The sequence below is a fragment of the Manihot esculenta genome, chromosome 1 (genome assembly GCF_001659605.2).
Source record: "Manihot esculenta cultivar AM560-2 chromosome 1, M.esculenta_v8, whole genome shotgun sequence".
Classification (NCBI taxonomy): Eukaryota; Viridiplantae; Streptophyta; class Magnoliopsida; order Malpighiales; family Euphorbiaceae; genus Manihot; species Manihot esculenta.
Window position 1 is genome coordinate 32,068,471 of NC_035161.2, and position 22,445 is coordinate 32,090,915.

The 22,445-nt window shown below is 32.8% G+C and overlaps 3 protein-coding genes across 3 annotated transcripts; 2 read left to right on the forward strand and 1 right to left on the reverse strand.

The window, feature by feature from the left end:
- Positions 1–4,400: 4,400 nt before the first annotated feature.
- On the reverse strand, positions 4,401–10,525 carry LOC110600276 (serine/threonine-protein kinase STY13). The gene is made up of 3 exons (XM_021737091.2): positions 10,091–10,525; positions 7,945–8,930; positions 4,401–5,106 (listed from the first exon to the last, which is right to left on the reverse strand). The coding sequence occupies exons 2-3, from the start codon at positions 8,844–8,846 to the stop codon at positions 4,767–4,769; spliced, it is 1,242 nt and encodes a 413-aa protein (XP_021592783.1). The 5' UTR covers positions 8,847–8,930; positions 10,091–10,525; the 3' UTR covers positions 4,401–4,766.
- Positions 10,526–12,381: 1,856 nt separating this feature from the next.
- On the forward strand, positions 12,382–18,464 carry LOC110609908. The gene is made up of 6 exons (XM_043957826.1): positions 12,382–12,666; positions 12,862–13,449; positions 14,158–15,396; positions 15,478–15,548; positions 17,744–18,088; positions 18,185–18,464. The coding sequence occupies exons 1-5, from the start codon at positions 12,568–12,570 to the stop codon at positions 18,060–18,062; spliced, it is 2,316 nt and encodes a 771-aa protein (XP_043813761.1). The 5' UTR covers positions 12,382–12,567; the 3' UTR covers positions 18,063–18,088; positions 18,185–18,464.
- A 1,276-nt stretch (positions 18,465–19,740) lies between these two features.
- Positions 19,741–22,419, forward strand: LOC110600290 (uncharacterized protein At1g65710). Its single transcript, XM_021737109.2, has 2 exons — positions 19,741–21,214; positions 21,339–22,419. Exons 1-2 carry the CDS (start codon positions 19,979–19,981, stop codon positions 22,245–22,247), a joined length of 2,145 nt encoding a protein of 714 aa, XP_021592801.1. The 5' UTR covers positions 19,741–19,978; the 3' UTR covers positions 22,248–22,419.
- The last annotated feature ends 26 nt before the right edge of the window (positions 22,420–22,445 follow it).

The window sequence follows — 22,445 nt, forward strand, 5'->3', positions numbered from 1 at the left end:
TATTTCATTCCATTAAAAAAAGATGTGGTCAATTCTCAAATGCTCCCTGCGCTGAATCTCAAACCTATAGTATTACCATTTAAAAAACATATGTATATATACCAAAAAATTAGCAAATGGGAATTTGAGAATTTTTGCAAAACTTCTTCTGAGCAATTTCCAATTTTATACATTAGATATTTTGTTTGTTAAGATATATGTGATTTTAAAACTTTATTATTATTATTATTATTATTATTATTATTATTATTATTATTATTAAATGCTAAAGTAGAAGGCTGACTGCGCAGTTGGGGGTTGGAAGATGTTCAACTCTATCCCCATGAGTAGTCCTGATTCTTTATTAAAATCATCGTTGAAGTTCAATGATTACGGCATAAATTATTTTATGAAATATATTAAATTTAATTTATGTTTTTTTTTTATTTTTTAATTTTCACAGTCTAATTTTTATATTTTGTTTTCATAAATTATTTTAAAAAATGTATATATAGAGAATTTCGATTGTTTTATTTCAAGTATGAAAAAAAAAATCGCCAGTAGTTAATTACTCACCAACTGCAATGGCAAATTTTAAGTAATATTAGAACTTAAGAGGTTTTAAAATATATTATCGTAAATTTTAATTTTCCAATCCATTTTTAGGTATATTATTATTATTTTCCTCGATTAGATTTTAAATAAATGGATATTAATCTTTGCATTTAATTATTATCAATTTATTTTAAATAAATATATTAAAACATCATGCAATTGGTGGCCTCTAGCCCCCTACAAAGGTATTTTGTTTTTTCACATAAATACCAACAGTTAAATGTAAAAGATAAAATTCAATTAATTAATTGAATTGAACTCTAAATTATCTGAATCTTAATAATTTTAAAAATATTAATCAAATTAAGACCGAGTCGAAATCAATATATATGTATTTTGATGATTGACGAATTTTTGACATTCAGACTGAAACGAAATTTTGAGAAGAAAACAGGTTCAGATTACAATAAATTCTACTGAACTTATCGATTTAAATATTATACCGTCCAGTTCGTGATTAAAGTAAACCGAACTGATTTTAGACTTGGATTTATCAGAGGAGAGTGTAGTCTAGCGACATGATAGGAGAAAGAAGAGCAGGCCCGACTGTCTCACGACCCAATCAGTATGCGCATTAAAAGAGAATTAAATAGCCGCCTAACAAAAATAAATACATTAACACCTCCATACATACGAGTCTGCATAATAAGAACAGACGATATTAAGTGGCGATTATACATCACTAAAAAATAAAAAATAAAAAAAAAATAATAAAAAAAAAGAACAGAATCCCTCAGACTAAGTTTATACTTTTGTAAATCTTATTCTGTATGAATCTCATAATATTATATATAAATAATAAATGATATATTTTTAATTATAAAAATAAACGAATGGTCTTTTATTAATATTGAATAATTAGAAATTAAATACTATGAATAAAAGATTAAAATATTTATTAACAAAATTACAATTATCTAATTAATAATAGTCAATTAATTCAATTATCTAATTTTAGATAACCAAGTCCATAATTGAATATTAAGAATTTATATAGTTATTAACCAAAAACTGACATAACCAAATATAAGTTTATTAAAATAACTAATCAATTTTTTTATACCGAAAAATGAATACTCCCAATTAAATAGTTACGTAATAACTGTTATTAAAATTTGGTGACATTTTAATAAATTTTTAAAATTACAATAATTAATTTACAAAAAATAGGGCTTTTTGTAATTAAACCTTAAAATAAGATAACCTAAATTATTCAAGTATAAAATTGTTAATTTGAAAAAACATTTCTCTTTTTTTTACATAAAATTCGTCTTTCTTTGAAAAAAAAATAAAAGTATTAAAATTGAAATTTAAAATTTGAAATAATTAAAAAAATTCATAGATGAACTTTGAATAAAACTACATTAATATTATTTTAGCATGCTAATTGACAGTGAAAGCAGCAACAGCCTCAGCCTTTTTCCGATCAGTGTTTTTCCACATTCGTTGCCTCATGCTAGTGACGTATGTAGAATTATACTTATTTTAATATATTAAAACATGTTATTATATTATTCTTTTATTTAAATTATTTATAATTTAAATATTAAAAATAAATTATTTTTTAATAAATTATTTTTTCTTTGATATTTTGTACATTATACAATTAATATATATCGTCTCACAAAAAAACATTTTTATTTTTATTTTTATATAAATTAAAAACATTATTAAATAAATAAATTTTTATTACATAATAAAATTGAATTATGTTAAAATTTATATCACTATTTAAAAAATTAACCTTTTATGGAAAGAATATTATATTATATAAAAATGATCTAATAGAGGATATTTTAAAAATTATAATAAATTTTATAATAATTTGAGGATTAAATAGTAATTCTCTAATAAGTTAAAAGTAATAAAGTATTCTCACTGTCTCTATTCAGTGTTCACGCGTTTTCAAGCGCTATGCATAAATCTACATGCATGCAGACGCCGTCATATCATACCATACCCAAAAACACTTGTCTCTATCTCTTTTTTTTTTCTTCATCTTCTAGATAATTTTTATTAATCAATATATATAAAAATGGAAGCCGCCACCTTTAATTTTTTGTCATGCTTATATTTCTTTTGAGTTCTTAAAGTTAATTATTTATATTATATTAAGAGTAATTATCAATTAAATTTGAATAAATATCATGATAATAAACAGTAGTATAAGGGGAAATTAAAGAAGACAAAGAAAAAAAGCAGAGGTGAGCGTGTGGGGTCACACGTTCCGAAGAGGAAAAGGTATGTGTCTTTGATTTTGACGTGGACGAACGCTAGTAAGGAGTGGAGTGTGATTGCTAGCTGGCAGTTGTTGTCCCATTTATGAGATGCCCATTGACTTTGACTCTCTTTTAATCCCACTTCCCACCAAGTCATCCTATCATATTACTATAAGATTTTCTATTTTGACTTTATTCTCAATAATTAAGCTCCTATTTCATTTATTATTCATCTACTCAGTAAAACTTTTAAAATAATTTTAATATTCTATATATCAAATTAGGCTTATTTTGAATTTTATGAGCAAATTAAATATAAATTTATTTTTTAATTAAACTCGATAAATGTCTATTATCCGCACGTGCGAATGTGAACACGCGAGAAAATTACTTTCCGTTAGGAGATAGCAAGAGTATGTGCACGTGGGAAAGGAAAAAGGGCAAAAAGCAATATAATCGGCGCACTCAACTAGCAAGATTAATTCGGAAAATTCAGGACCAAACTCCCAATGTCCAAATTCGTTTATTATTTTAATTATTTATCTAAGATATGTTTTCATTTTTCTAATAAAATATACATTTACAATTAAAGTTTATTGAATTTTTTTTTCTCTTTTTATCCATTTTAATTACAAGTTTTAAATATACTAATTTAGTTATTATCTATTATTTAATATGTATTACAAATAAAATTATTAATTTAAGAAATAATTTAATAATAAATAATGATATACAATTTTATAAAGTAATTATTTGATGAGGATTATTGAATGAATAAAATATAGTGACATTTTCAGAAATATAAAAAAATTAATACTTTACATTCATAATAACATTTTTATATGATAATAATATTAACAAATTAATAAAGTATTTTTATATTACTTTTGTGAAAATAGATATTTATATATTTAACAATCAATTTTTATTAATTTAACATACCTTTGGTAAATTAATTATTTTATCAAAATAAATATAACTTTACAAAATATGAAATATAAAAATTTTATTTTATTTTCCTAATAAAATAATTTTACTTCATTTTAGATTAACCTTTGATAATTGTTTCTCCTTTCAAAGATTCGAAATTAAAGAATACATGCAGTAATAACCTAGAGGTAGAAAATGTGCCAATTTACCCAATGAAATATCCTCAAATAAAAGGTATATTTTCACATTTATATTTTTATTTATTAAAATTTTAATTTTATTCGCAATTCAATAAAATTTTAAATTAAAAAATATTATTTTTAAATATCTTAATATTATTTTTAAACACTTAAATTTATAAAAAAAAATTATTGTTTAAAATTTATATACAATTTTAAAATTTTAAAGTTTAAATATTTATTAAATGACGATTAAAATTAAAATTTTTAATAAATAAAAATATATTAAAATACGAAAATGAAGGAAAAATTTAACTTAATATCCTCCCACAATTCTCAATATATATATCTATATTCATAGAGTTTTTAAAAAAAAAAAAAAACATTCAGAAATGTTTGTTGACAGCCAAGGGAATACAAAACAACGCTGTTGATTAGTGTTGGTATCCAAAAAGCCACTATTTTTAAAACCACAACAGAAGCAAAGGCAAACATATATACATTATTTGGCTAAACCTCAAGCAAGTTATATAGTAATTCAGTATTCAATCAACAGTGATCACAAGGAAGTGGAACGAACAAGTAACCAAGAATCAATCACGTGCATTAACTATCATACATACCAGGAAATTAACACAACCTATCAGTGATATTAGGAGACACATTAAGAAGACCTACGGAATCCCAGAAGCAACTAAACCATGAATCTTGTCGCTGCTGCTTCTTCTTCTTCTTATGCTAAAAGACATCACCTCCTCCAGCCTCTTTTTCCTTTTCCATTTTCTCTCTCTATACTATGTCCTATTATTTTTTTTTATTGTTATATTCTTTCACCTTCAGGAAATCAGTCCAATGTCATTGGCAAGGTCATGCAACATCTGAAACGAGCCTTCCGGACACTAGTCATGATCTCTGTCTCTGCATTCTCAAGCATTTTCACAACTTCAATGAAGAGTGGTCTAACGTCAGGGTTGGCGTCCCAGCAACGGGTCATAATCTCACCAAGAGCAGGTAAGCAATCATTGGGAATGACTGGACGGACACCCTTGTTCACAACTGCAAACGCCGCCTGCACTGCTGTCATATTCTGGAAAGGAAGCATCCCTGTGATCAGTTCCCACAAAACAATCCCAAAGCTATAAACATCCACCTTTTGCGTGTAGGGCCTGTGCTGGATCATCTCCCTGCAAAGCCAGAAAAGAAAGAAGGCAACAAGTCACAGAAGTATTAGATTGCAGATATAAAATAATCCAATTATTGAGCAATTAACCCCTCCAAGAAACTTCATTTGGGAGGTAAGATAATTTCATTAACACTTATGGGCCAACTTCCACATCACCATCAGTGGCCATTTAACCCATATGGTATTTCATCAAGTCACAAACCCTCGAGATGTTTATTGCATTTAGCTATTATATGCCAGCACACCAACTTAAACTGGAAAGGAACACGATCATAATCAATCATCAAGTCACAAACCCTCGAGATGTTTATTGCATTTAGCTATTATATTCCAGCACAACAACTTAAACTGGAAAGGAACACAATCATAATCAATAAGAGAAACTAAAGATTCATATTACAGTGAAATAGTAAGGAAAAAGGGCGCTATACACACACAAATTATACATACACATGATGCAAACTAAAGATTATTTCAAGAAAACTATACACATGTTGATGTACGCACATTATCCATACACATAATGCGATCTAAAAAATGTTTCAAGAAAATTATACAGATAGATAAATGCTTTAAGCCTTTAACAATATAAACATGTGGTTACATGCATTTTCAGCTTGGGCTCACATTTTTTAAGTGACAGAGATATTGTGCTTAACTCGGCTAGCTAAAGTCAGATCTTAAGATGGACAACTTATGCCGACATGTCAATGGCATGAAGTTTTTAAAAAACATTATCAGAGGGATCCATTTAAAGAAAAAAAAAGTAACAATAATTTAATAAAAAAGATTTAGTTGTACTAGTGGCCCCCACCAAAAGTTTTTTTTAAAGAATTATTTAAGAAAAAAAATGATTAATTAATATTTATTAGAAGCCATCTTTCTCCAGCTCCTGAAAGTTTCTTTCTGAACCCTCTTTCCAAAATCGGCTCCCTAAGTTTCAGACCCATTGGGCGTATCATCGAACTCCACCATCCTGTCATTGACTTTGAAGCTGAAATCTTCATCGGATGTCTTGATCCCAGGAACTTGACATGGGAGAAGATGAGAGGGGAATTTGTATACTCAATGAAAGGAGGTTATAGCCATCTAGTAGACTATTGGATTGCATTTATAAGCAACAGGACAACCCTACTGAGCAATTGGGTTTCTCTGAAGCCATGAATTATCAGAAGCAGCCAATCATCAGTGACTTGCCAAGAGAGAGAGAAAGCAAAAGATATGTAGATTGGAAAGTTATCATACTGCTGCAAGAATGGTTTTACAAGAATCATGGATCCAAGCCAATCAAAATCAGCTTTTCAATTGCAATTGTACAAATTGCCATTGGATATGAATCAAACAGCTCTTTGTCCTCACAAATGGAAAATTAAAGCTCTAAATCCTGAGTATAAATGTGCATCTCTGATTAGCGTTAGTCTAACAGAATTTCCTGTTAATAATGGGCTTCTGTTTTTTACTCTTGCAATTGCAACTTGACTTATAGTTTCTACCATCAAAAAGTGAAGAGTATGGACTTCAAGGTACTGTATTTCTACGAAATCAGTCCAAGAGGAAGGAGACCAAGGCTTGCTGCCCTCTATTTTGATAAAAATTACAGACACACTGCCTTTTTATTTTGACAATATTTTTAATATATTGCTTTTCTTCCTCAGTTTTTCAGTGGGCCCCACCCCCACAGTATACTTTTTAATATTAAAAAAATTCCATTTCAGCATAAGTTTAATGGTGTCAGCCCAAAAGTCCTACTTTTAATATGAACATCAAGTACAGGGTACCTCTTTGTCACGGAAAAAGAAAAAACAGAAGCACATAAACACATGGTATAAAGTTGTAATTTTCATAATTAAAAGATATTTTAGGGAAAACAGTTTTTAGGGGGAAAAAAAACTATAAGCAGTTTTTCCAAACCAAAAGAAAATGAAGCATGAAATGATGACAAATAGGCCCTAAATGATGCATTTAAAAAAAGAAAATTTTGATTTTTTTTCCTAGCAAAATTTTGGCTATAACACATGCCATATAAGAAACTGGACATACTCGAGTAAAATTTTGCTTATAGCAAGGAATTGAGAAATAAGATCATGCACTTGAGAAGTCACGGAAGAAAATTTCTAACAGGAAAAAAGAGATTTCTGCTGCATAACAGGGACCTCAGAGAAATGAAATAGTAGAAGCCTGATAAAAGAATTTCAATAGGCTTTTATAACAATTTTAATAGGATATTGAAGGAAATCATTGCAAATGCCAAAACCATAGAACCTTTTGAAAAAAAGAATAAATCAAAATAGTCAACACAGAGATGGGAATATTAAACATACACTAAAGCTAATCAATTGAAGAATACCAAGGAAGCAAGTAAATCTTAGACAAAATGCAGGAGATAAAAGTTCATTGGCGAAAAACCAATGGTTATCATGCTAGCAATAGCAGCAAATAGAAAATTTGATTTCTTCTAAAGTTTTGTTGGATTATCTTTATAAACTATGCCAACATAGAGTTAGTGCAAGTCTAATACATGCATGAGCATCAGCAGATCTAGACTATAAAATTAGAGGTCATTGATGCTATATATTTCTGCAACCTTAACTCAAATAAAAAGAGATTTAGGTAGACAGTTCTACAAAGTAAACCAGAAGCACTGAGAAAAATAAAGTGATCTTCTGTACGACAATAGCACATCATTTTAAGATGTTTGTATATTCCTCTTTACATATGGTTGACAAATTTTCACTCAAAAAGTATGCCTAGTGTAAGAGAGAAAATGTGCACGCATAAAACAAAACAAATAATGGAGAAAATTCTAAATACATGAAAGGGGGTTAAAAACAAATCTTACGGTGCCATCCAGCGATATGTCCCTGTCTCTGGTGTCATTCCTTCAGTCTGCACCTCAATGCGAGCAACCCCAAAATCCGCAATCTTTATGGATTTATCACCAAAAATCAAAAGATTATCAGATTTTAAATCCCTGTGAATCAAACCAAGCCCATGAACATATGCCATTCCTCTTGCAACATCCAAGGCCTGCTTGACTGCCAATTTCAGTGGCACAGCCCTGTTCTGACGTCTCATTAAAAACTGACGCACTGAACCTCCTTTTGCATATTCTGTAACTATGCACCACACCATTGGTTTCCTACAAGCACCAATAAAACGGACAATGTTTGGATGCTTTAATGTGGCCAGCATCATAACTTCCTGCTGAAATTGTTGCTCCATAAACTTCGCCCTTTCTGGGTCATTTCCTGGCCTCTCCAAAATTTTGATGGCAACATCCTCACCATTGTAAGTTCCTCTATAAAGTTTCCCAAAAGCCCCTTGTGCAAAAGCTGCACCCATATTAAGCTTCCTCAAATCAATGGTCCACTCATCAAAATTCTCAAGGCCCTCTGTTGGGGAAGTGTTATCCATTAGTGCATGGGCCAATGCATCATCATTCAATGCATGTGTGACTCTTCCTCTCCTGTTAACGCTTTGTTGAACAGAGTAGTTATCATTAGCACGCCGCCGCAGTCCTTGGTGATTCAAAATGCGAGTGTGGGAATCATTTGACCCAATACTTTCTATGGACATTGCCACAGACCCTCCACCATTGCTTGTTTGCAAGCTATCATAACTGTCAATTGACATATTGGAATGCTCACCAAGTTTATGATAGAATCCTTGTGATAGATCATAATTGTTATCATGATTGTTTAGGCCAATAATTCCAGTAAATTTTGGACCTCCCTCCAACATGTTCCTCTTTGAGAAGCAAACTGTCCGAGTCCACTTATTTCTTTGGCATCAGAACATAATACCAAATTGTTCTCTTCAGAAAAACTGAAACCAAAACCAATCAAAGTTCTTTCAGCATATCGCTCTCAAGAAGCATTATACACAATTGCCATCTAACTTTCCAAATAAACATACACAGATAAGAAAAGACAGAAAATCTGAATGCCTAACTATATGGTGTTTCTTCCTAGCATAAGCCTTATATGAGAAACATAAAAAGAAAACTTAATTAGCCACAAATTTTTAGAAATTGGCTGCGGCATGACCTCAAACGTATAAATTCACAGGTAAAGACCCTAAATGAAGGAAAAGGCAAAGAGAAGATGACAACATAATCTTCATAAAAACAATGGAAATGAGTATGAAATTCGATCATACAGACATATAACAGACCCACCCTCCCAAAAGGAAGTTCTTTAAGAAGCAGCCAATACTCAGTATCAAGAACCAGAAACATAATACTGGAGCTAGATGGAGCAAAACAAAGCCAACTTCATGTGTAACAGGAAGTAACACAAACTTTTGGAATAGAGAAAAAGGTGCAAGCATCACTCAAATGTATTATTTGATATATTAAAAGAAATCAAAAAGAGAAACTCGACCAAAGAGATAGCCTGTGCACACCTTTTAAATCTCATTCTTTAAAGATATCATTCTTTAAAGAAAACAATTAGAACAATCAATGATAGTAACAAATGGATTAATAAGAAGAAAAACAACAGAGTCAAACGCTCACTACACCAATATACTATGTAAAATTAAGTAAAATCTTTCAGAATTCATACTAAATGTCATATTTGACTTCTATCCAACAAAGACAAGAAATCCCTTCAAAAACTACATTTCGAACGCAGATTCAAACAAGTTTTCAATATGCATAATACTACTGCCAGACAGGAACCAATATATTAAGGATCAAATCATTAAATATCAACCCCAAAATTCATTTATCAGAAGTCAAATCATCACAGATCACTCCATATAGACCAAAACCACATATCCCAAACGCAACAGCAGAAAAAACTCCGGCATTTTACACAGCAGTCTCTACCTAACCATGTAAGCTTGTAACCCCTTGCACATCTAAAATTTCTCATATATATGAAATGAATGCCCCACAATCAACTCAAAGCCATTCAACCCACAATTTCATGGATGAAATAATTTATGCTAAACAGAATAAAAGGAAACAATAAGGGGTTTACCTTATAATCTGGAGATTGACTTTCTATTGCTGTGGGTATGCGGTACCGATAAACAAATTTTAAAAAAGAAAGGGATAGCGTGGGAGATCGAAAGCTTCTCAGCAAGTTCCCGACTGAGAGGAAACAGATGGGTCTGTACTCTTTTCCCAAAACGAGGTAAGAGCCAAATCAGAAGAATAATTCCCACAAAAACCCTCGATCCTTTTCTCTTGTTTCCGTGTTTTCTCCTTTTTCTCGCTATCCAATCGTCTATCGGTGAGAAAGATACAGAGATCCCATGAGTTAGAGACAGAGATGGAGGAGAAGATGAGAGAGAACCCCCAAGTCGGAGAAGTAAAGTGCTCAAAAAGAGAGGTTGACGGAGAGAGTGAAGACAAAGATCGAGTCTTCGAATAGCAAAATCGACTGTGTAGACCAAAAACCAACTAAAGAACACCCGACCCAAAAAAAAAAAAAAAGTGTTTTATAAATAAATCAAGTAATACCATATAACGATTTATTGCTTTTATTATTTTATAAATAAAATATAACGGTGGTTGCATCTTATTGCTTTTACTAGTGCATTGCATGACACATGTGCCCATTAATAATCTTAACTATATATTCATTTTTTATTTATATACATTAAAATAATTTTTTAATTTAAATAAATAAATTAATTTAATATTTCAATTTTTTTTACTTTATTATATTACAAATATTCTTTTCCAAATATAAGACTAGTTTAGAAAATGGTCTAAAGCCCAAATATATATAAGAAGCAAGAAGCCCATAACAACCTAAGACCTAAACAAATTCAGCTTGCAAAAGGTCCTACACAAATGATCGAAATATTTAAAAATAATATTTCATTAATAACAGCTTAAATGATCGAAATAAATCTGTTATATTTTAGATAATTTACTGGGGCGTGAAATAAATTCTTTAGAACTTATCCAAAGTTTCCATTTTAACTCATCATTCTTTAGAATTTACCATAAAAAATAATTTAATATAAATATTTTATTATTATGACCATCGGACTTTTTACATGTAAGAGAAACTAGACCTCAAAAAAAGAGGTAGGCTCAAAGTCTATCAGACCTCTCTCAAGCAGACTAATTCTGCATCGTGCGTCCCAATCCATCCAGTAACATGAAACAGATCGGATTGATCACATGCATAAATCCATCCAAAGAAAGTCTAGTCTAGTGACATAACAAGAGATAAAAAATCAGATTCAGTCACCTCACAGCCTTATAAACATATATATCAAAAATAATTAAATGGCTATATGATATGGAGGGGACTTAGATGCGCCGTACATATTGATCTGGATAATAAATATTAAATGTCACAAAAAGTCAAAGAAAAGAGGGGTCTTCAACTCCAACCAAGTTTATACATACATTGAAAACTCTATTCTCTAAATTTTCGAATATCAATTATAAATATAATAATATATATATTATAATTTAATTTTATAATTAAATATTAAAATCATAATATTATATATAAAAAATTTAAATATATAATGAACACAATCAATATCTAATGTATATGTAAACTAATAAATAAATATAAATTATATGTAAATTTAAAAAAATAAAAAATATATAATTAAATTAGTTTAAATTTTTGAAAAAAATTAAATTATATATCTAATAAAATTATTATTTTGTTTTAATTTTAATCCACACAAAATTTTAACTAAAATTATCTATTAAATAATTTCGTCAATAAAACCACAATAATATTTAAGTAACACGATATAAATATTTTATTTAATTTTGTAAGTACTTAGATAATATTAAAATCAAAATAATCTTTAAAATTAAAATATTTTTTTGACATTATTTTAATTTTATCAATAGAATTAAAACAATTTCATCAAGAAAACTACAAACATATATGTTTAAAGTATTTTTCTTTCTTTTCACACATTTATATATATTATAAATAAATAGTCAATTCTTTAAAATTAGTTTTTGAATATATTTATTTAGCTAAAATTATTTATTTTTAATTTCTTTTAAATCGTAAATGATTTAAATTATTTATTTTATAAAAAGTTTTTTTTAAATAAATTAAATTTAAACTTATTGATTTTAAATTAAAATGAAATATGAGTCAAATTAAAATTATACTTAAATTAAAAAAAATTAATAAATTAAACTTAAACTATTTACACTGATATTTAATAAAAGTGCAATGCAAAGTGAATATTGTTATTATTAAACGGATGAAAAAAAATAAACCGCTATGCATTATGAATTAATCAACAAAATAATTCTCAATTAGAAAACAAAAAAGATCAAAGGCGGTGTTTAACGGGCTAAAGGCAAGGCCATACAGTAGCCCAGTCTCATATCATCCCGCCAAAAAGTGAAACCCAGAAATCTTCCCTCGGTTTTCTTTCTTGTAGTTTGAAGATCTTGTTCCAAATCTTTTCAAGATCGTTCTTTTGTCAATGTTTGTTAGTTGCAGAAATCTAAAAAATGGGTGCCAGAAAGTTAAGGAAGAAAGGCCAGTGCCGCACCAAAGAGACCGCTTCTCTTACTCTCCACTCCATGGTCTCCGCAATTGAATCTCCAGAGGTATTTCCCTGAATATCCCGCAGACTTATTGGATTTTGTGAAATATTTATGGGTTTTATAGTGGAAGTTGTCGAGATAAATGGGTTTCTGATAAAGTCTTTACTCTTTTTTTTTTCCAATGGATTTTACCTCTTATTTCGATTCTTGGGCTTCGGTTCGCTAGATCTTGTTCTTATGTTTTCCCCTAAATTTCAGGGTCCAATACCAGCAAACATGAAAAAATTGTATGCCATGCTAGTCCATTTGTCTCTGACCAAACCTGACTTGGGTTGGTCCAATTCTGAATTTGCTGCGATTCACACAGATGAGAACTTGGATAACTGCGTTAGCAAATTGAATTTTAAAGCCTTTCATGATCTCTCTGATATTTTGTTTAAAGAACTCGACCGGAGATTTGAGGAGTTTTTCTCTGCTTTACGTGGTGTTTCTGGTGCTGGGGGTAGTGGTCGGCATGTCTTGCTTGCAGATATTTGGGCAAAGAGGGAAGAACTAATGCTGCTGCTGAGATGTTGTATGGTACTATTAATTTTGATGGCATTCAACCAAAGTCTTCTCATAGAAAAGGGCAGACTTATTCTTTCAGTTCTTAGCAGATTGATTTCTATTGAGTTAACTGGTGGTGAAAATGAGAAAAGTTCCATAACTTTTAAGAGGTCGATTTCTCTTGAATGTGCTTATCTTAATGTTGATTGTACTGCCAATGTTACTGAGGAGTTCTTTGCTTCAATATCTTCGTTGGAACCTTCTGATTCGTGCTATACACTTCTATGTGGCGTGCTTGAGGTAATGCTTAACTGTTCCAAATTTGTTTTCCCCCACCTTTATTGTTAGCTATGACCTCTTCTAATCTTTTTTAATCAATCTTGTGAAAATAAAAAAGATTTTTTTCCCTTATTGGTTGTAGGGCTGTGCTTAAAAATGTATATTTTAATTTGTCCTTCAAGTGAAACATCTTTTCTCCCATCCCAGAATATAGCAATTCCCTTTTCTGATTTTGAGTTTATTTACTCGCAGCTTTATAAGGTGAAATCAAGTGTCAGTCTGCAATATATTCTTTAATTGTTTAAACAATATGCATAAGTTTTTTTTTTTTTTTCTGGACAATGAATTTGTTTGTTTTTAATGTTTTAACTTAAATGAAACGATCTTGTGTATTAATAATTGTTGGGTTATTTCATTACACTGAACATGCTTTGAGTTGTGGCATTATCCTCCTCCTTTAGTGTTCCTTTTTTCTTTTTTAAATGTTATCAGTTAGTATGGTGCTTGTCTTTATATTGTGCTGAACTGGGAATCATAGTTTCTCTTAATATTAGGCTTGTTCTAATGGCACATTCTTGTTAGGTTTAAGAGGTTGCATTATTTCTGTGAATGGCTTTTGTTGTCATCCTAATCATATGCCCCTTTCCATGCCTTTTTGCTAGAGAGGTGCAATTTTATGGGAGTTAACTTGAAGCAAACCCAACTTTGTTGTTGAATTATTATCTCTAGGTGTTCACAGATGAGCTTTTGGTGCATAAATCTTTGAGAGAGTACTTCATGTTGATTGATTTTGCATCATCCAGAAACGAAATGCTATTCAATTTCCACTTTGGCCATGGTAATCTTGGATGTGTGCTGGAGGTGGTCTGTGCTCATTTTATCCTATCAGTTTCTGATGAGCCAGCATTTGTAAATTTCATCAACAGATTATTTTGGTGCCATAAGGATTACTTCAGAGTTCCTGAAATAAGCTTGCCAGCAGCCTTGTCTTTGCTTCTCAACCCTGTTATGCTTTCAGCTCCAAAAATGTTTCAGGCACATTTGATTTTATTGGTTTCTGAAGTCATAGGTATTTGTGCAGCTTCTGAGGATGTTACGCTGAATGTTCGATTGATGGATTGGTACTTAACAGCATTAGAAAGATCTGTTGTATTGTACACTAGACTTATGTCTACTTTGCACGTTGATAGCAACAATTTGGATGCTAATGGGTCCTTTGAGAAATCATGTTTGTTTGGTAGTAGTCAGCCAACTTTTGAATCCTTTCTTCTGCGAACCACAGTTGACAAGATATATCATCTAATTGCCAAATCAAAAAATTTGTGGGCTTCATATTTAAGTGATATGTCCTGTGGAACAGATTCTGACCTGGTGGCTGTCTCTATTGCATATGTGAAGGAGAATCTGTGCATTTCTGATGAATCTTATAAAGATGAGATTTTATCAGTTTTAAATTCCATAATACTGGGATGTTCATCAGATGATATAAATGGCCCTTTATTTCAGAAATTAGGGGAAGCAAGCCCCCAAGATCTATTTCTTCTTGCTTCTATACTGAAGTTAATGAGTAGTTCAATGTTACAAGCAATATGGTATCTGAAGCGTGCTAAGTTTTCAGGAAGTCTGAAATCCCACGGGGATGTTTCTTCATGCAAGGAATATGAGTATATCGTAGGTGTGCTTGGCTGTTTTCAACACTTCAGTATTCATCTACCAATTCAGAACTTCTTATATGAATCCATGCAGTCTCACCCTGTGCGGCATAAGGAGTCCAAGTGGATGCTTTTGCATCTTTCAGGCTTGCTTTCATTAACTTATGTTAGTGGGATTGATTTCTTAGTGAAGGGTTGTTTATTTACAATGATGACACTTTTGAATTGGTTTCTTGTTGAAGAGTGTGATCTCAGTGCATTATTTGATCGTGGATCAAATTCCTGTTCATCGAAATCACCTGACAATGTGGAAGGGGTAATCTTTTTTCTTGCCTCTGGCTTTCTCAAATTTGTTTTTGTGCTTCCAGTGTATTAAATTTTTTGAGTAATGTTGTAGGTCATGATGATTAGAAAAACTAGCCGAATAATCTCATCAAAATTTCAGAAGATTCATGATATGTACTTGAGGTAAATCTTCTCCCACCCCCACCCCCAAACCACTAAATACTGTTTCTGTAAGCATGGGAAAAGGATTATGAAACTGAATTACCTTTTCTGAGCAACAGTCTATGGCAGTTTCTGTAGAATTATGTTGTGTTGCTTTTCTATCATTGGAATGTTGTTCTAGTTAATTTCATACCTCAAGCTATATTTTTGAGGGCTTTATTTTAAGTGATGTGGATTTAGTCTGACAGTGAATAGATTGCAATCTGAGAAAAATACATTGGCTTGCCTTTATTCTTTTCAAGTTCTGCATTTTTTTAATTATGTTTGTAAATATCATTTCTAATTATTTTATTGAGAAGGAGATATGCAGTATGGGTTTGTACTTGCCTGTAAAGTTCCCCACCCCGCTCTCCAGGATTCTATGTTTTCAAGAATTTTTCTTTGTTCCTTTCTACTTCATAAAGATTGTTAAAACATGGTGAGAATTAGGCCTGTGCAGATTTCGGTTTAAACCGAAAAACCGAACCGAACCGATTAATTTCGGTTTTTCGGTTCGGTTAATCGGAATGATCGGTTTGGTTCGGTTAGTATATTTGAAATTATTCGGTTTTCGGTTCGGTTCGGTTTAAACGTGTTAAATAACCGATCAAACCGAATAACCGATTTCGGTTCTAATCCCAAGCCCAAGCCCTCCCCCTCCCCCTCCCCCTCCCCCTCCCGTTCCCCCTCTGCCTCCCCCTCCCCCTCTGATACCCAACAAATTTCGGTGGGTATCAGGATCAATAGCATTAGACTAAAGAGAAAAAGAAACACAAAACCCACCTAATCAAACCAGTGAATTCCACGAATAGCTCATATTCACAGCCAAAGAACTCCTCCACCTTCTCTTTCAACCTCTCTATCCTCGAAAAGAAAAAAGTAAAAGTATAAGAGAGAGAGAGAGAGAGAGCGAGAGAGCGAGCGCGAGCGCTCGAGCGAGAGAGAGAGAGAGAGAGAGAGAGAGAGAGAGAGAGAGAGTTCTGCCTTAAAAGAAAAAGAGAGAGAGAGAGTTCTGCCTTAAAAGAAAAATACATATATATATATATGGAATAAAACTTAATCGTAGATTTCGGTTTGAATCGAACCGAACCGAACCGAACCGATTTTTATCGGTTCGGTTCGGTTCGGTTATATCATCATAATCGGTTTTTTCGGTTTTTAAAATTTTAACATTTCGGTTTTCGGTTTTTTCGGTTCGGTTCGGTTCGGAACCGAACCGACCGATTGCACAGGCCTAGTGAGAATGGAGATTCAATGAGCATATCGTGCATAGCCTTTAATGGGTATTCAAATGTGCTAAGGCATTGAAATCATCTTACAGTTAAAGAACATCAGAAGTATTAGAATATTTCCCCCTTTTCCTTTTTGACATTTTCTCATTGATGTATTCTATGGGATATCATAACTTCCCATATTGTGTGAACAGCAATATATGTGAGATTTGGGAGTACTGTGAAAAATGCTGCTTTGACAAACGAAAAAAGAAAAAGGTCAAAGGCAACAACCATGGTGTTCCAAGTAACTTCATTATTCACATATTATTCTTGTTTATGGAAGTGTAATAAGTTAGTGAAGAAACAAGTAAAAAGGGAAGGGGAAGATCTAAGATGACATAGAGGGAAGTGATAAGGATTTATAAGTGTTGGATGTTGATGTGGGTTTTGGTGTTCAACAATGGCAAATGGCAAAAAATGATTCATATAGCCGACCTTAATTAGTTTGGGATCAAGGGTTGGTTATTGTCGTTGTTATATAACTCTTGCTAGCCTTCGACTCGGATATATCATGCTTCACGTAGAGATTTTAAGCCATGATTTTTCTATTTTTGAAATTAGAGAAACCTTTTTTAGCTTACAAATGTATTATGTGGTTCATAAACAAATCGACAACACTTAAAATGTTGTGGAGGTCATTTGCTGGATGTAGGGCTTGTTTGGTTCTAAGCTAAAAGCAGTTGTGTAGCTGCTCTGGTGGATGCTTTTTTATTGGAAGCATTCTTGGGGAACATTGAACTGATGTTGGATCCTTTCCTGATTTTAATGATACTTGCTTTCTAGGTGGTGTTTTTCATCTGTTGCATATATAACTCCTGGTGCATGCTCTGTTTCGTCTGTTTCATATTTTTACTTTTTCTTAATATGATAACCTGTTTTCCTGTTTTTCTGCTATATTTTCAGGACAGGTTCGTTCCTATGTTCTGACAAAAGAAAACAAGGCGAGCAAGCAACCTCAGCTCTGAATGACCTGGATTCTGCTGTAGCAGACAATTCAAAGGAAACGACTACCGGTGAGATTTTCCTGAAATGTGTAATCGGACAAAACTCCCGCGTATCTGATTTTGATGATTTAGCCGACTTCATTGAGTGCAAGCCGGAAAAGGATTACTCTAGCTGGTTAAGGGATCGACAGAGATATAGACAATGGAAATATAAGAAAATGGTAAGTTTAAGATTGAAGAAAAAGAAGATGGCATGGAATTCTATGAAAGTGAGATGACCATAGATGATATCTAGAGATGAAAGGTAAAGGTGCCGTAGCTCTGGTTCCTGTATGAGTTCCTTAACTTTTTCTATGGTTTCTTTTTGTTTTGATATCTTGTGAATGTCTATGGTATTTAGAAATTGTTCTTCTACAACTGTTGGGTCGCATGAGAAGTTGGATAGAGAAGACCTCAACAGTACTAATCAGTCTGCAACTGGTTTGATGAACGGTTGCTTGAAGGTTCAAAAGTGTCCATTGATGAGGATGGCAACGGGGCAATGGAAGTGTATAAAGTATGTGACCTTTTATTTTTGATATTTTAGGCTGATGTTAATGTATTATTCTAATGATATTTTAATTTATCTTCATTACTTAAGCATACAATAAATAAGAATTTATAAATCGAGTCTATTTATCTATTTTTTTTGGGATTTATTATCTTTATAATAAAAAACAAAGTGATTAGAATCACTAGCAAGTAGTCTGAATCTTGACTCTTGAGACCCATAGAACGTTTCTATCGAGCGAGTTAAAATCGTCAACCCATGGAGCTTGAGCATGGGGCATATTACTTGAAAAATATTTTTTGGAGGTAAAAATGAATTTCCCTTCTAGGTATCGTATGTCTATTTTCATTTTGTAGTTATTACCGTTATAACAATTCATCTCCTTCATAAAAGATTCTTAAGGTTTTTGCAATTCAAACTTTCCAAAGCCTTAAAACAATTTTATAAATGCCAAATGGTTATCAAATGTTTTTGTTTTTGTTTTTTTTTTTTTTTTTTCATTTAAATCTTGGACAATTCCTTAAATGGAAAAGGGTAGCCTTGATTGAAATTAATCAATCGTTAGAATTTAGTTTGAGGCTTGAGATGACAGTTAAATTTAGAGAATTATTAATTAATGTCGGCAATTAATGCATATCAACACTAATCAAGATAAATTATGTATTACTTTTAACCAAGAAAATTGTACAACATTACGACATTGTTATTGTCGTTTTCTTTTAAATAGAATTTGAGTCAATAAACAAAAACTTTTATCTATAAATTTATAGATGTAAATTTAGGGTTTTTATATAATGATTAAAGGGTTAATCAAATAATTTAAATTATAGTAAAATACACATTACTTTTTACTGAATTATCTTTTATTTCACCTAATTATTTTAATTTTAATAATTCTCATTATCAATTTATTATTTAAAATATAGGATAACTAAGATAAAAACATAAGCTACATTTAAAAAAAAATATATAAAAATAGTCATAATATCCAGTAGAGATAAAGTAATATTAAAAAAAAATAATTAAGACTCCTTAACCTATTGAAAAATAATTAGATATTAATAAACTCATTTACTTTCTATTAATATGCTATATTTTATTTTAATTGATCCACCAACGTGTTTTTTCCTAGATTATGTGATGTTATCGAGTGATATAGCCGTTAGCGAAATTTGAATTGAATCCAGATTCCACAATAATGTGATTATTATAAACCTGATCTTCAATAATATGATTGAAGACTTATTTTTCCAAGTAATCGGTAACTATTTGTAGTTTGGTGGGGACACTGAACTCATCCAACGGCTCCCCTTTTCTCTAACCTTTTTTTTTTTTGGGGTGGAATTACGTAACGGTTCTTTATCTTTTTTATTTTTTTGTAGTTCTCAATTCTAAGATCCTCTCTCTCTCTCATTTCAAATCTTCCCATCTCTCTCTCTCTCTCTCTCTCTCTCTCTCTCTATTAATAACCAAAGATTTATCTTTTGAAAATGTCTTCTTGGAGAACGTACCTCTCTTTCTGTCTTATCTACTACTAGAGCAGAGGAGTAGTAATTCCGTCCCTACAATTCAAATTTCTTGCTTCTCCTCTTGTTTTCTCCAATTCTGCAACTTCTCTTTCTCTGTTGTATTGGGTCACCAATCATGGGTGGCTGTTTAAGCAGGAAAAGGGAGCCTTCTTCTTTGAATGCTTCATCTACGGACGCAGTAGTTCCAGACAAATCGTTCTCTCTCAAAGAGGAACCTGACGTGAATATCAAGGAGAAGCTAAGCGGGGAAGGGAAGGTGATGAAACAACTAGAAGAAGGTTTGACGAAGAAGGAGATTTTTGTGATAAAACACAGGAAGAGCCACGATAGAGAGAAACCCTCTACTCGAGAAAACAGGGTTGTTTCTGCTCTTCCCAATGTTACTCACATTAATCCAAGCTCAGGTGTTCTTGAAATGGGCAATGATGTTAGTCATATGGTGGTGAGGACATCAAGCTGCGCAAAAGAGGAGGTGGATGCTATTCTCATACAATGTGGAAGACTTAGCCGGAGCAATTCATTTGGAGCAGGAAAGACTGCTTCTTCCGGCAGGAAGTACTCCGGGCACAAGAGGAGTTATGACTTGGATCACAATGACCTGGACCAAGATGTTGAGATTGCTACTGCTGCTACTTATGATGCCAGAAAGATCAATGATGATGAAGATGATGAATTGGCTGCAGAGAGAAGGCAGCATCGCCAACGCCAACGCAGGCCTTCTCCTTCTTCACAAGGAAGGAGGAGGACACCCAGCAGGGAAAGAGAGCAGCGTTCTGGCAGCAGAGAGAGAGACAATGGCAGCAGTAGTAGTGGAAGAAGAGTGAGTCGATCACCGGGTAGAAGATCAGAAACTACCCCAACTGCGCATTCTAATTGTGCTAGCAATGTTAATAATACTACTAGTAGGCCTGGAAAGATGGTCTCGGTTCCTGCTACTGTTTCTTCCTTGACAATGGATAAAGGAACCAATGGCGTTGAATCTCAGACAGAAACTGCCTTTAAACGGATCTCTGTGAAGAGAAATGTTGGAGACGCAGCTATGCCAAGTTCAAGAGGTGCTGCATCTCCCCGTTCTCAGTCGCCGGCGAGAACAAGCGCTAAAGGTTCTAATGAAAATAATCACCAGCAGCCATCACTTAGTCGCAGCTCTTCGAGGAAAGCAGAACAATCGCCTTATAGAAGAAACCCATTGAGTGAAATAGATCCCAATTCCCTCGTATATGCGCAAGCAACTGGAAACAACAAAACTGCCTGTATCAACAACAACAATAGCAGCAGCAGAGTACAAATCAGAAACAAAGAAATTGAAGGACAAGCAGTGTCTAAGGAATCTATCAGTGTCCTAAATCAGGTATAACGATCTTGCTGCTTTTATTTGTCGCCTTCTCCATGCATATTTTGTCATCTTCTTTCTGGATTTGCTGGAAAAAACATAGTTGAAGTTTGATTCCAGAACCATATTTCTGTTTTGCCAGGCCCAAATGCAGAAGCCAAATGCTGAGACCAACAACAGACCAGTTGCTCAAGGGACTAATTGTAGAGGAAACAGCAACATTGTGAAAGAAGCACCAGTAATTATGGAAGAGGCTGAAGTACAGCTACCGAATAGCACGCTGGCAGCTTCAGGAGCTGACTTGAAGCCTCAAACACTAACAAGAACCAGGTCAGCCAGGAGATCTCGAGACCTAGACTTCAATCCTGAAACTTTGTTGAATCCCAACCCATCATATACTGCGCTATTGCTTGAAGACATACAGAATTTTCACCAAAAGAACGCCACCACCACCGCCCCTTCATTCTCAGTCCCACCATGTGTCGTCAAGGCCCGCTCCATTGTTGAAGCAGTTGCTGATCTCAACTCCACTACAAGCTCCAACCTTTCATGTGCATTTGTTGAGGATAGAAGAAGTCCTACCACCATGGGTGCTAATATTGTTGGGAAGAAATTAACAGAGGCCAAAGACCCTTTTGTAGAATCAGAGATCTTAGCGAGTGACGATCTAATGGAGCCAAGCTTTCACAAGTATGTGACAATGAGGAGGGGGGTCACATCGTGTGGAGAAGATATGGATGAGCAAGAATCATCCGGCAGCAACAGCTTTGTTGGTGGTAGCCAACAATACTGGGGATATTCTACCTCTTCATGGGAACCCGATTCAGCAGATTCAACCGATCGCTGGACTTCAAGATCTAACACCAGAGAGGAGGACGAAAAGAACCCGTCAGGATTTCAAAAGCATGCAGTATTGGAATCAGGCCGTAATATGGAAGAGGCTATGAGGGGATTCAGTGGGCAGATGACGGGAATCGGGCGTGGGAGAGCTGCCGCTTCCGGTAAAATTCTTCACTCAAATTTGATTGTTGCAGCCACTGCTTCAACATAAGGTTAAATGAATCACTCATCTAGTTGGGGTTTTAACCACTGAATCTGTGGTTTCCAAGTTGTACACAGTTAGTTATTTGTTTGGCGGTTGAAAGCTTGCACCCATTCTTCTCATGTTTATTTTGAAGCCATCCTCATCTATTCAAAGGAGATTGTCTTTTTCTTTCCACAAATTTTGTTTATTTTGGTGGCCACTATG